The sequence below is a fragment of the Heteronotia binoei genome, chromosome 18, assembly GCF_032191835.1.
Source record: "Heteronotia binoei isolate CCM8104 ecotype False Entrance Well chromosome 18, APGP_CSIRO_Hbin_v1, whole genome shotgun sequence".
In the NCBI taxonomy this organism is placed as follows: domain Eukaryota; kingdom Metazoa; phylum Chordata; class Lepidosauria; order Squamata; family Gekkonidae; genus Heteronotia; species Heteronotia binoei.
In genome coordinates this window covers 35,697,658-35,710,462 of record NC_083240.1, presented here as the reverse complement: position 1 = coordinate 35,710,462, position 12,805 = coordinate 35,697,658, and the positions used below count along the sequence as shown (strand labels likewise).

Here is a 12,805-nt window from a genome sequence, read left to right as displayed (position 1 = left end):
GGGCCAATAAAGAAGTGGGGAAGCGGTGAGGCTTGAAGGCTCCTGCTGCTGCTTGTCATTCTAATGGAGGGGCCTGTTAGTGTGGTGCGGCTGCAGTGCTGATGAATTTCGGCAGTTTGTGCTGCATTAAGAGGCAGAGGGAGAGAGAGACGGAGGGAGATGCCTCCCACCCCGCCTCCCTCGCTTATCCTCTTGGTAGTAATTAACTTGCAAGGAACGGAGCTTTTCCTACACTTTTGCAAAGAGCAGTTTGCCCTAAAACTGCTTTAGCTTCGTTCTCCCAGGAGAGTCGGAGTGATGGAGCGCCGCACCCCGTCCTTATATTTTTATGTCGATACCCCGTCACGCTGCCTTTCAAGGCAGGTAGCGGTTTTTCAAAAAAGACCCCTAAGACAGGGTTGCCGTCGTGCACAGGGTTCCAGCAGGAGCAGGGAAACGAAGATGGAAAAGAGCAGCGACCAGCCTCAGAGCGGCACAGATGGGCCAGTGGACCGCTCCAGCCTGGAAACGAGGCACCCATGGGTGCCCTGGTCACATGGTCCCGATGCTGCCACTGCCGTCTGAGTAGAATTGTGGGCCGGTTGTCACTATTTCAGAACATGAGTAATAGAAAAGAGTGAGCTCATAAAAAGGTCAAGGTAGTCCCCCGTGCAAGCACCAGTTGTTTCCGACTCTAGGGTGACGTCGCATCACGACGTTTTCACGGCAGATTTTTTACGGGGTGGTTTGCCATTGCCTTCCCCAGTCATCTACGCTTTCCCCCCAGCAAGCTAGGTACTCATTTGACCAACCTCAGAAGGATGGAAGGCTGAGTCAACCTCAAGTCGGCTACATGAACCCAGCTTCCGCCAGGATCAAACTCAGGACGTGAGCAGAGAGCTCAGACTGCAGTACTGCAGCTTTACCACACTGCACCATGTTGTTCTTCATAAAAAGGTAAAGGTAGTCCCCTGTGCAAGCACCAGTCGTTTCCGACTCTGGGGTGACGTTGCATCACGACGTTTTCGCGGCAGACTTTTTACGCCATTGCCTTCCCCAGGCATCTACGCTTTCCCCCCCAGCAAGCTGGGTACTCATTTGACCGACCTCGGACCCTACCACAAATTTTGTTAAGGTGCCTTCTGGACTCTTACTCTTTTCTGCTGCTGCGTTCTTTATCAGAATGTGAAGAATGTTTATTTTTCCCCGGAGATCCACGAGCAAGATGACATCCTCCACGCGAGCGCAAGTCAGTCTGTCCTTGAAAACGCACTCTTTTGGAGTTAAATGCCACCGTAGCACAGTATGATTTCGAAAGCTCCCTCCTCCTTTACCGCCATGGGGCTCTTTGATGATTTCCCCTCGAAAAGAAAAAGAACGGTGCCTTGCACTGTGTAGGTTTTAAAACTCGTAGATTGTACTCTTTTGTGTGTACTCCCTGTAAGGAAATCTGAGCAGCGTTCCCTCTAAGCTGAGTTAGCGTAAGCTAGCTCACATATTTTTAGCCTCCAGCTCACACCTTTTTGTCTTCGCTCAGGAAAAATGCGGTGGCTCACCACTTTAATGCCAGTAGCTCACCACTTCAATGCCAGTAGCTCACAAAGTTGAATTTTTGCTCACAAGACTCCACAGTTTAGAGGGAAGATTGGTTGTGAGTAAGGCAAGAGGCACTTCAGAGCCCAAAAAGGTTGCCAAAGAAGCCAGAGGTGGCACCGCTAAGCCTCAGTGGCTAGAGAGGGGACCACGATATGTGGAAGTGGCAGAGGAAGGCCTGGATGGATTGGAGGAGAAGTCAGGGCCGCCCTCCCTGCAGCTGAAGAGTTTGAAGGATGGGGTTTCCTGGTCCACTCTGGCCACTGGCGGGGGGGGGGTGGGGTGGGGGGGTAAGGGTTGACAGATCCAGGTTGGGAAACTCCCAGAAATTTGGGGATGGAGCCTGGAAACCTCAGTGGAGTCCGATGCCAGAGAATCTACTCCCCAGACATGAACATGAGCCAGCGGTGTGATGCAGCAGCTAAAAAAAGGCAAATGTGATTTTGGGGTGTATCGACAGAACTCTAGCGTCCAGATCACGCTTTTCTATTCTGCTCTGGTTTGACTTCACCTCTAGAGGATTGTGTTCAGTCTGGGGCACCACAATTTAAGAAGGCTATAGGCAAGCTGGAATGTGTCCAGAGGAGGGGGCAACAAAGATAGCGAGGGGTCTGGAGACCCAAGTCCTAGGAGGAAAGGCTGAAGGAGCTGCGTATGTTTAGCCTAGAGAAGAGATGACTGAGAGGTGATACGCTCACCATCTTCAGGTACTCGAAAGGCTGTCGTATAGAGGATGGTGTAGAGTTGTTTTCTGTGGCCCCGGAAGGGCGGACCAGAACCAATGGGTTGAAATTAAAAGAGTTTTTGGCTAAACACGAGGAAGAGCTTCCCAGCAGAGCAGTTCCTCAGTGGAACAGGCTTCCTCATGAAGCGGCGGGCTCTCCTCCTTTGGTGGTTTTCAGACAGAGGCTAGATGGCTGTCTGTCAGCAGTGCTGATGCTGTGGATTCAGGTTAATCACACGAAGGAGGTCAGGAAGGGTTACATCAGTGCTTAGTTCTCGAGGCCCTTTCTTACATGACCAGAGAAATGCTGATCACTACTTTGGAGTCAGGTAGCAATTTTCTCCCAGATCAGTTTGGCCCCGGATCCTGGAGGGTGTGTGTTGGGGGTGGGGAGATGTTTGTGAGTTTCCTGCATTGTGCAGGGGGTTGGACTGGATGACCCTGGAGGTTCTCTTCCAATGCTGTAAGGAGAGAGGAACATAAGAACACTTTCCCTATGAAGAAAGGTTAAAACGCTTGGGGCTCTTTAGCTTGGAGAAATGTCGACTGCGGGGTGACATGATAGAGGTTTACAAGATTCTGCATGGGATGGAGAAAGTAGAGAAAGAAGTTTTTTTCTCCCTTTCTCACAATACAAGGACTCGTGGGCATTCAATGAAATTGCTGAGCAGTCGGGTTAGAACGGATAAAAGGAAGTACTTCTTCACCCAAAGGGTGATTAACAAATGGAATTCACTGCCACAGGAGGTGGTGGCGGCTACAAGCATAGCCAGCTTCAAGACGGGATTGGATAAAAATATGGAGCAGAGGTCCATCAGTGGCTATTAGCCACAGCATATTATTGGAACTGTCTGGGGCAGTGATGTTCTGTATTCTTGGTGCTTGGAGGGGGGGGCAAAGTGGAAGGGCTTGTAGCCCCACTCTTGAACCTCCTGATGGCACTTGGGTTTTTTTTTTGGCCACTGTGTGTTGGACTGGATGGGCCATTGGCCTGATCCAACATGGCTTATGTTCTTATGACCCTGGAGGTCTCTTCCAACGCTATAAGGAGTGAGGAGCAGCATGTGGAGAGGGGGGTCTGAAAAAACAAGGCCATTCTGGAAGTCTCCACCCGTGCCCCGGGAAAAACCCCTGTCCCTCTTCCTCTCTACCTTCAGCCATTTGTAGCGGCAGAGCAGACTGAGTGTGTTTGTATGTATGTGTCTTTGTGTGTGTGTGTGTGTGTAGCAGCTGCTGCGATGGCTCCCTGCTGTGTGCCAGGGAGTAATTTCGCTGCTTAAGCCTCCAGATTGAATTTCTACAGAGTAAACGTCTCGTGCTGGAACATTTTACTAGACAATGTGTGTTTCTCCTGTCCCCGGTATTAAGTATTGATTCTTCCTCAGCAAACTGTCGTTTTTAAGCTGGAGTCAAGCGACTTTGCTGGCGGCGGCTTTTGCTTCTGCAAGGACCGAGCGTTCCCAGGCAAGCTGGGGCACGAAGGGGGTGCCGGCGGGACACGTTTTGGGTTTCCTTCAGCCCAGGCGCTCCTGCATGCCCTTCCTCACCCCTCCTTCGCCCTTCCCTCCCTCCACGATCTGGCTGCAGTTGCAAACTCTAGTGATCGGGTGGGGGGCTGTCGGGGACATCTCTGCAGGTCCGCTCGCTCGCCCGGACGGATGAGGCCCGGGGCCTGCTGTGGCTGCTGGAGGAAGAGTCTCTTCAGCCTGGAGGCAACGAGGACACCCTTCTGGAACGGCTCTTTGCCTACTATGGCCCACAGGATGGGGACAAGAAAGGTAAAGGAGCAAGGGACACCTTTTGTTTCAGTATTTTTTAATGTGCATGTGGATGTGCTCGTGATCGCGCGTGCGTGTACGTGCACCTGAAAGTCATGATGACCTCTGGTGACTGACCCCTGCTGGGGACTGGAGGATAGTCAGAGAGGGGGCTGCCTAAAGCCTGCCCCTGCCCTCCCGACTGCTGGTATTCCAAGGCGGTCTCCCATCCAAGTACTAGCCGAGGTCAGCCTTGCTTAGCTTCCGAGATCTGGCTTGCCTGGGCTATCCAGGCCCAGGTGAGATCAGAGGGATTTTTTTTTGGTGTCTCCATGTGTGTGGCGTGTGTGTGTGTGTCCACGTGCACCTGGAAGTCCTGGTGACTGACCCTCCTGAGGGCCTGGAGGATGTTCAGAGAGGTGGCTGAATGAAGCCTGCCCCTGACCTCCCGACTGCTGGTATTCCAAGGAGGTCTCCCATCCAAGCACTTGCTTAGGTCAAGAGATCTAATAATAATAATAATAATAATAGCTTTTATTTCTATCCCGCCCTCCCCGCCTAGGCGGCTCAGGGCGGCTAACAACAGCTCATACGTTAACATAAATAATAAAACTTTGGATTTAACAGTTAAAATTAAACATATAAAAACCAGTTAGTTAAATTAAAATACATAATTGAAGTTACACTATATGTATATATATATATCTGGCAGCAATAAGACTGTTCTGGCGCTGGTTCTGCCAGTTTAGATAATATTATAGATGGCGGTTCTTTGTACCAAGCAACTCAGCAGTCGATGTCATTATAGGCTTGTCTAAAAAGGGCGGTCTTGCAGGCCCTGCGGAACTGGTCAAGGTTCCGCAGGGCCCGCACTTCCTCCGGAAGCTGGTTCCACAGTGCAGGTGCCGCAACGGAAAAGGCCCGTGCTCTGGTGTTTTGGAGTTTGACCTCTCTCGGTCCAGGGATGGTCATTTTGTTTTTACCCACTGACCTCAGTGCCCTCTGGGGTTCATATGGGGAGAGACGGTCCCTTAGGTAGGCTGGTCCTCGGCCATATAGGGCTTTAAAGGTGATAACCAACACTTTGTACTGGACTCGGTAGGTAATTGGCAGGTACTGGACTTTGTACTGGACTCGGTAGGTAATCTGAGGAGACTGGGCTTGCCTGGGCTAATCAGGTCAGGGCGAGGGACCCCTTTTGGTTGAACTCAGGACGCATTGTGAATCACAAGTTACCTTTGAATCGAATAGCACCTTAGAGAGCAGGAGCTTCAGGCTGGAAGCATCCAGGAGCGAAAGCTCCCTTAGTCAGATATGAGATCAAGGAAGCTTTGATTCTTGGATCATTTATACCCCTCGAAATCTTATTTATTTATTCATTTATTTATTATTAGATTTATATACAGCCCCCACCCCCATAACCACGACTTATAAATACAATCCTGATACGTCCAGTAAATAAATATATATTAGTTAATAGTTTAAAACAGTAGAAACAGCAATAATGAAACTAATCAGAGGGTGTTGACATTTTCGCACCTTCCTTGGGGGGGAGGAGACAGGAAGCCAGGCTTTACGGTGAGCTGTTGCTGTCCTCAAGCATAGTCCTGGGCGGAAGATCTCTGATTTACAGGCCCTGTGGAACTGCATCAGGTCCCCCAGGACACGGATGTCATTACACAGAGAGTTCCACCAGGCTGGTGCCAGCACCAAAAAGACCCTGGCTCTGGTTGAGGACAGCCAAATCCTTTGAACCAGGATTTACCAGGAGGTTCTTATCTCCAGAGCATAATGCTCTTCAGGGATTATAGCAGGAGAGGCAGTCCCGTAGGTATGCTGGTCCCAGACCATTTAGGGCCTTGAAGGACAGTACCGAAACCTTGTCGGTCTCGAAGGTGCTACCAGACTCAAATCTAGCTCTTCCTGAACCTAGCTTTTCTACTGCAGACCACCATGGCTGCCCCCTGAAATTATTTGCTTTATTATTTATTAATTATACCCCATTTGATAAAGCAGAGGTCCACCAGTGGCTCTTAGCCACAGGGTATTGATGGAACTCTCTGTCTGGGGCAGTGATGCTCTGTATTCTTGGTGCTTGGGGGGGCAAAACTAGAAGGGCGTCTAGTGTCCTGGTCCCACTGGTGGACCTCCTGATGGTACGTGTTTTTGTTTTGGCCACTGTGTGACACAGAGTGTTGGACTGGATGGGCCATTGGTCTGATCTAACATGGCTTCTCTTATGTTCTTATGGACCTCCTGATGGCACCTAGATTTTTTTGGCCACTGTGTGACACAGAGTGTTGGATTGGATGGGCCACTGGCCTGAGCCAACATGGCTTCTCTTATGTTCTTATGTTTCTTTCCAATGAGGACCCTTATATAATTCTCTCCTCCACTTTATGCACACAGCAACCAGTGAGGTAGGCTAAGCTGAGTGTGTGTGACTGGCCCAGCCTCACTCAGAAACTGTCCATGGGCAGAGCTGGGATTCGAACCTGAGTCTCCCAGAGCATAGCCTGACACTCTAACCACCGTGCCACACTGGCTTTTTGGTCCAGCTGCAGAACCGTCACTGGGGCTTATAAGGACAAGCGTGAAACATCTGCGGCTTCGAAGAGCGTCTTCCAGGACTCCTACGAAGGGGCCACGACCCAGGCTTGCCCCAAGTTAGGCTCCAGGCAGACAGTAGTTTTTGAGGGAGCTTGAAGTGGTCCTCTAAGGGGGTGTTGCCTTGTGTGTGCAGATCTGCATCCTCCTTTGCCCCTCTGTCATCTCTGGTTCGGCAAGACGTGCTGGTCTTTGACGCTCTGAAAACAACTCTCATGTAGCCAGGGAATTTTGGGATAGGGCCATGACTCAGTGGAGCATCTGCTTGGCTTGTAGGAGGCCCCGGATTCAGTCTCCGGTGACACCCAGTTCAAAGGATGGAGTAGTACATAAGAACATAAGAGAAGCCATGTTGGATCAGGCCGATGGCCCACCCAGTCCAACACTCTGTGTCACACAGTGGCAAAAAAACCCAGGTGCCATCAGGAGGTCCACCAGTGGGGCCAGGACACTAGACTTTCTGTTGAGGCCCCAAAGCACAGCTGCCTGTCAGAGGAGACCAGACTGGCCTCGGTAGGCCAGAGGTCTTTCTTGGGATCGAGCAAGTTCAAGCCACATGCAGATGCCGCAGGCACGAATGAGACACTCTCCTTTCCTTCTGAATTTGGGCCAAGGGAGCAACCTTATACCAAGTCAGGATTCTGGTTCTTCCAGCTTAGCATTGTCTCCTCCAGCTGGCGGCAACTCAGGCATCCCCGCCACCTGCCCTGGGAGAGCCTGGGATCCTGGGAAAGCAAATGCGCGTCAGCTGGAGCTCCTCCTGAACCCATGGCTGAAGCTGCTCCTGCATGTGTCAGGGCTTAGCTGGCTCAGGGACGGCTGCGATCATCTTCCCTCTCCACAGGCCACAACCCTTTGCTGCGGAGCAGCAAGCCGCGACACTTCTTCCTGGGCCACAGCTACGGCACAAACTGGGTGGAATACGACACAACTGGCTGGCTGAACTACGTTCGGCAGAATCCCGCCTCCCAGAATGCCTCGCTTCTCCTGCAGGGCTCTCAGAAGTAAGCCATGGGGTCCCAGAGGGGGGAAGGATGATGGTTTGAGAAAGCAAAGGAACTTCCCTTGTTTCTGTTCTTTCTTCTGCTCTTCTTGTCTTTCTTGGAAGCGACTCTCCTGCTGGAGATGCACAGGTGTTGTGGGCGGCCCCCCTTCCCTTTTCTCCTAGGTGGGCAGCCCTAAAGGACATGTCCTGCCTTTTCTGGCTGGCGAGTGTCAAGTGCCCGTCTTACTCCCTTTGCCCGTCTCACACACACAGGGCCAGCCCAAGACTGTCTGGCACCCTAGGCAAGGCTAACTTCTAGCGCTGCCTCTGCACTGATAACACCACTGAGTCACATGGTGGGGGGTGCCCAATTTGATACCCCCAGAAGGCCGGCGCCCTAGGCAGTCACCTAGTTCGCCTAGTGGCGCCCACACACACCCGCATCCCAGCTGCAATCTCCATAGGAGGGAGGGCTTGACGGTCTCTTTCTTGTCCCTCCAGGAGGATAATCAGCAGCCTCTTTGCGGGCCGAGCCGGGACCGGCATGGTGCTGTCCGGGTCCATCGCTGGCCTGGAGGGGGGCTCCCAGCTGGCCCTGCGCAGGGCCACGAGCATGCGGAAGACCTTCACCACCGGGATGGCGGCCATGAAGAAGAAGTCGCTGTGCATCCAGATCAAGCTGCAAGTGGTGAGTCGCTCTGGGCGGCCCGGGCCAATCGGAGGAGGGGGATGTTTTGCACACGTTCCCCTGAAATGAAGATTGCGTGCTCTCCACCACCCCCACTTCCCTCGATTAAAACTCTTTCCCTGCTCCCAGGGAAACTGGAGAGCCAGTTTGGTGTAGTGGTTAAGTGCACGAACTCTTATCTGGGAGAACCGGGTTTGATTCCCCACTCCTCCACTTGCACCTGCTGGAATGGCCTTGGGTCAGCCATAGCTCTGGCAGAGGTTGTCCTTGAAAGGACAGCTGCTGTGAGAGCCCTCTCCAGCCCCACCCACCTCACAGGGTGTCTGTTGTGGGGGAGGAAGGTAAAGGAGATTGTGAGCCGCTCTGAGACTCTTTGGAGTGGAGGGTGGGATATAAATCCAATATCATCTTCTTCTTCTCCCCAGGATGCCCTCATCGACACCCTCAAGAAATCCAAGCTCCACTTTGTCCATTGCTTCCTGCCCAAGGCGGCGGATGGCTGGAGCGGGGACCCCAAGGGACCGGGCGCGCGGAGGGTCAGCACCAGCGAGCTGGACCTGCACGGAGAGCACTGCGAGGCTGGACTCATGCAGCTGGATGTGCCCCTGCTGAGGGCCCAGATCCGGGGTTCCCGACTCCTTGATACCCTTCGGATGTACCGGCAAGGTTGGTGCCTCTCCTCTTCAGGGCTTGGTTGAATGAACAGAGGGAGGCTTGAGTGCTCTTTGTGACAGCTCATCTTTAGGACTGTCCACGTAGCTTGGCTGTCTAAGGCAGTGCTGTCTTATGTCATACTGGGGAGAAGGTGAGGTTATCAGCACAGTTTGGTGTTGTGGTTAGGAGCCCGGACTCTGATCTGGGAGCAATACTCCCTCTAAGCCAGGGGTGGCTAAACTCGCTTAACATAAGAGCCACATAGAATAAACATCAGATGTCTGAGAGCCGCAAGACATGAATTTCAGATATTCGAGAGCCGCAAGACAGGAAGGCAGGCAGGCAGGTAAATAGATGGAGATGGGAGGGAGAAGTAGAAAGAAGACAGTTTTAACTTTAAATGCATTTTCCAAGCTTGGCTTGGCTTGATTTGGAGAAGTGATTTAAAGAGAGAAATGCCTTCTCCAAGCCAACTGACGGGGCAGCGGGGGCTTTGAGAGCCACACAATATGTGTGAAAGAACCACATGTGGCTCCCGAGCCACAGTTTGGCCACCCCTGCTCTAAACTGTGGAATCTTGTAAGCAACAATTCTACTTCATGAGTTACTGGCATTAAAGTTGTGAGCTACTGTATACATTAGTTGGCTCTGGGGCCATTTTTCCTGAGCGAAGACAAAAATGTGTGAGCTGGAGGCTAAAAAACTGTGAGCTAGCTCACACTAACGCAGCTAAGAGGGAACACTGTCTGAGAGAACTGGGTTTGATTCCCCTCTCCTCCACATGCAGCTGCTGAGTGACCTTCTGTCAGTCATAGTTCTCTCAGAGCTGTTCTCTCAAGAGCAGTTCTCTCAGAGCTCTCTCAGCCCCACCTACCTCACAGGGGAGAGGAAGGGGATTCTAAGCCACTCTGAGACCGCGAGTGAAGGGCAGGGTATAAATCCAGTCCTTTTTCATCACTTCCAGTAGTAGCAATTTTGGCAGGATGGATGTTTATCCATAAGCATACAGATCCACAAGATGTTTATTCACAAGCCCTGTTTCAGCCCTGTTGGGTGCCAACATTTCTCTTACAAACAGCTCTTCCTGCTTCCTCCTCCTCGTATGAGCCACAGAGGTGATCCCACCCAGTCAAAAACCAATGGCGTAGGCTGTGGCTCACTGGCAGAGCACCTGCTTGGCATGCAGAAGGTCCCAGGTTCAATCCCCGGAGTTTCCAGTTGAAAGGACCAGGCAGTAGGGGATGTGAAAGACCTCAGCCTGGGACCCAGGAGGGACATAGGCAGGAGCTGTGGCTCAGTGCAAGAGTCTCTGCTTGGCATGCAGAAGGTCCCAGGTTCAATCCCCAGCATCTCCAGTTGAAAGGACCAGGCAGTAGAGGATGTGAAAGACCTCAGCCTGGGACCCAGGAGGGACATAGGCAGGAGCTGTGGCTCAGTGGAAGAGTCTCTGCTTGGCATGCAGAAGGTCCCCTGGTTCAATCCCCAGCATCTCCAGTTAAAAGGACCAGGCAGTAGAGGATGTGAAAGACCTCAGCCTGGGACCCAGGAGGGACATAGACAGGAGCTGTGGCTCAGTGCAAGAGTCTCTGCTTGGCATGCAGAAGGTCCCAGGTTCAATCCCCAGCATCTCCAGTTGAAAGGACCAGGCAGTAGAGGATGTGAAAGACCTCAGCCTGAGACCCAGGAGGGACATAGACAGGAGCTGTGGCTCAGTGGAAGAGTCTCTGCTTGGCATGCAGAAGGTCCCCTGGTTCAATCCCCAGCATCTCCAGTTAAAAGGACCAGGCAGTAGAGGATGTGAAAGACCTCAGCCTGGGACCCAGGAGGGACATAGGCAGGAGCTGTGGCTCAGTGGAAGAGTCTCTGCTTGGCATGCAGAAGGTCCCAGGTTCAATCCCCAGCATCTCCAGTTGAAAGGACCAGGCAGTAGAGGATGTGAAAGACCTCAGCCTGGGACCCAGGAGGGACATAGACAGGAGCTGTGGCTCAGTGGAAGAGTCTCTGCTTGGCATGCAGAAGGTCCCCTGGTTCAATCCCCAGCATCTCCAGTTAGAAGGACCAGGCAGTAGAGGATGTGAAAGACCTCAGCCTGGGACCCAGGAGGGACATAGACAGGAGCTGTGGCTCAGTGCAAGAGTCTCTGCTTGGCATGCAGAAGGTCCCAGGTTCAATCCCCAGCATCTCCAGTTAAAAGGACCAGGCAGTAGAGGATGTGAAAGACCTCAGCCTGGGACCCAGGAGGGACATAGACAGGAGCTGTGGCTCAGTGCAAGAGTCTCTGCTTGGCATGCAGAAGGTCCCAGGTTCAATCCCCGGCGTTTCCAGTTGAAAGGACCAGGCAGTAGGTGGTATGAAAGGCCTCTGCCCGAGACCCTGCAGAGCTGCTGCCAGTCTGAGTAGGCAAGGCTGTCCTCGATGGCCCAAAGGTTTGATTCAGTACAAGGCAGCGTCTTGTGTTCATATGGCAAACGGGGTGGGACCACAGTGCTATGTAGTCAATCAGGTTTGGCAGGTGAGGGCAATGGAGAGCAAAGGCCATCTAAGTGAATGAGTAAGTGTTTCTGAAGGGAGGGCCAGAAAGGGGATCCTGGTTTTGACCAGGGGTTGTTCTGTAGAATAATAGTTGGCAGAGCTCATTAGCATAACTCATTAGCATATGCCATCCCCCCAGTCAAAAGCAACCCAATGCAAGAAAGGAGAGCCCCAGGCGAGCAAGGCCTGCTTGAGATGGCTAGAGATCCAGCCAGCCCAAGCAGACCTCACTCGCCAGGGGCTCTCCTGGACTTCCCCCCCCAGTCAAAAGGCCAGCCACCTATCACCCAAAATCACATAAGAAGTAGAGAAAGGATGGTGCGGGCTTTCCCAGGGATTAATGAAGGCTGCTGGGGCGTAATGCAGCAAAGCCCCTAGTGGCTGGCTGGCTGGCTGCCCACTCTCCTAATCCAGGGATTGTTATGCAGCTGCACCTACTAGTCAATAGGCAAGATAGGTGGGGAGGAAGAGGGGGAACCCTCAGAAAGGTTCAGGAGCTGTGCTCCTGTGAGCTCCTGCTGAATCTGAGGCCTGGTTTTGACACCCTTGGGCAAAAATGCTTGTGAACAGCTATGAGTAGTTTCCAGATGAGTAATCCTGTTCATCTACGAGAGAAGGGCAAGATTCCAGTCCAGCAGCCCCTTAAAAGACCGAGATCTCCAGGGTGTGAGCTTTTGAGAGCCAAAACTCCCTTCGTCTTGAAGATGCTAACTGGGCTTGAATCGCGCTCATGAGCAGTCAGCTCTCGTTCTCTCCGCTCTTCAGTCACTCCTCTCCTCTGCCCCAACGCTAGAGACGGCTGAAGCAGATACTCCCTTCTGCCCCCGCTCCCCGGGAAGACCCCCACCGAAGCACATCCCCGTATTCATCCCTGGGAACAATGCAGGGCGGAATTGGTGTTTATTATTTCAAAACCAGGTTGTTAGAGCTCTGAAGCAAGATCAATGTTGCGCACGGAACCGAGGATCAATGGCCCAGCAGGGGAGGGAAGGGGGTTCAGTGGCCCGGTCGATGATGCTGATGATTAATTAAGACCTGAAGAATCAACACTGCTATCTTGGCCCATAAATTTAATTGCAATTCGTCGACAGTCGATGGGCAAATCCATTCCGGTCCTCGGAAAAAGCCCCTGCTGTCAGAAGGTGCGGTAGCCCGGATTGCCGTGTGCGGTGGAGGGTTGTGGGGTGCGTTGGGGCCCCCTTTCTGATAAGTCCGTCTCGCGTGTCTCTCCAGTTCTTTGGCAGGCTGTTCTCTTTCTAGCATGCTCTCTAGGAGGAGAGGCGCAG

The 12,805-nt window shown here is 52.5% G+C and overlaps 1 protein-coding gene across 1 annotated transcript in view; it reads left to right on the top strand.

Moving 5' to 3' along the window:
• MYO18A (myosin XVIIIA) overlaps window positions 1-12,805 on the top strand; it is a 188,749-nt gene that overhangs the window by 97,909 nt on the left and 78,035 nt on the right. The window contains exons 17-20 of the mRNA XM_060259597.1: window positions 3,933-4,074; window positions 7,505-7,664; window positions 8,147-8,333; window positions 8,759-8,999. Coding sequence (XP_060115580.1) covers window positions 3,933-4,074; window positions 7,505-7,664; window positions 8,147-8,333; window positions 8,759-8,999 — 730 coding nt within the window. The remainder of the gene's footprint in view (window positions 1-3,932; window positions 4,075-7,504; window positions 7,665-8,146; window positions 8,334-8,758; window positions 9,000-12,805) is intronic.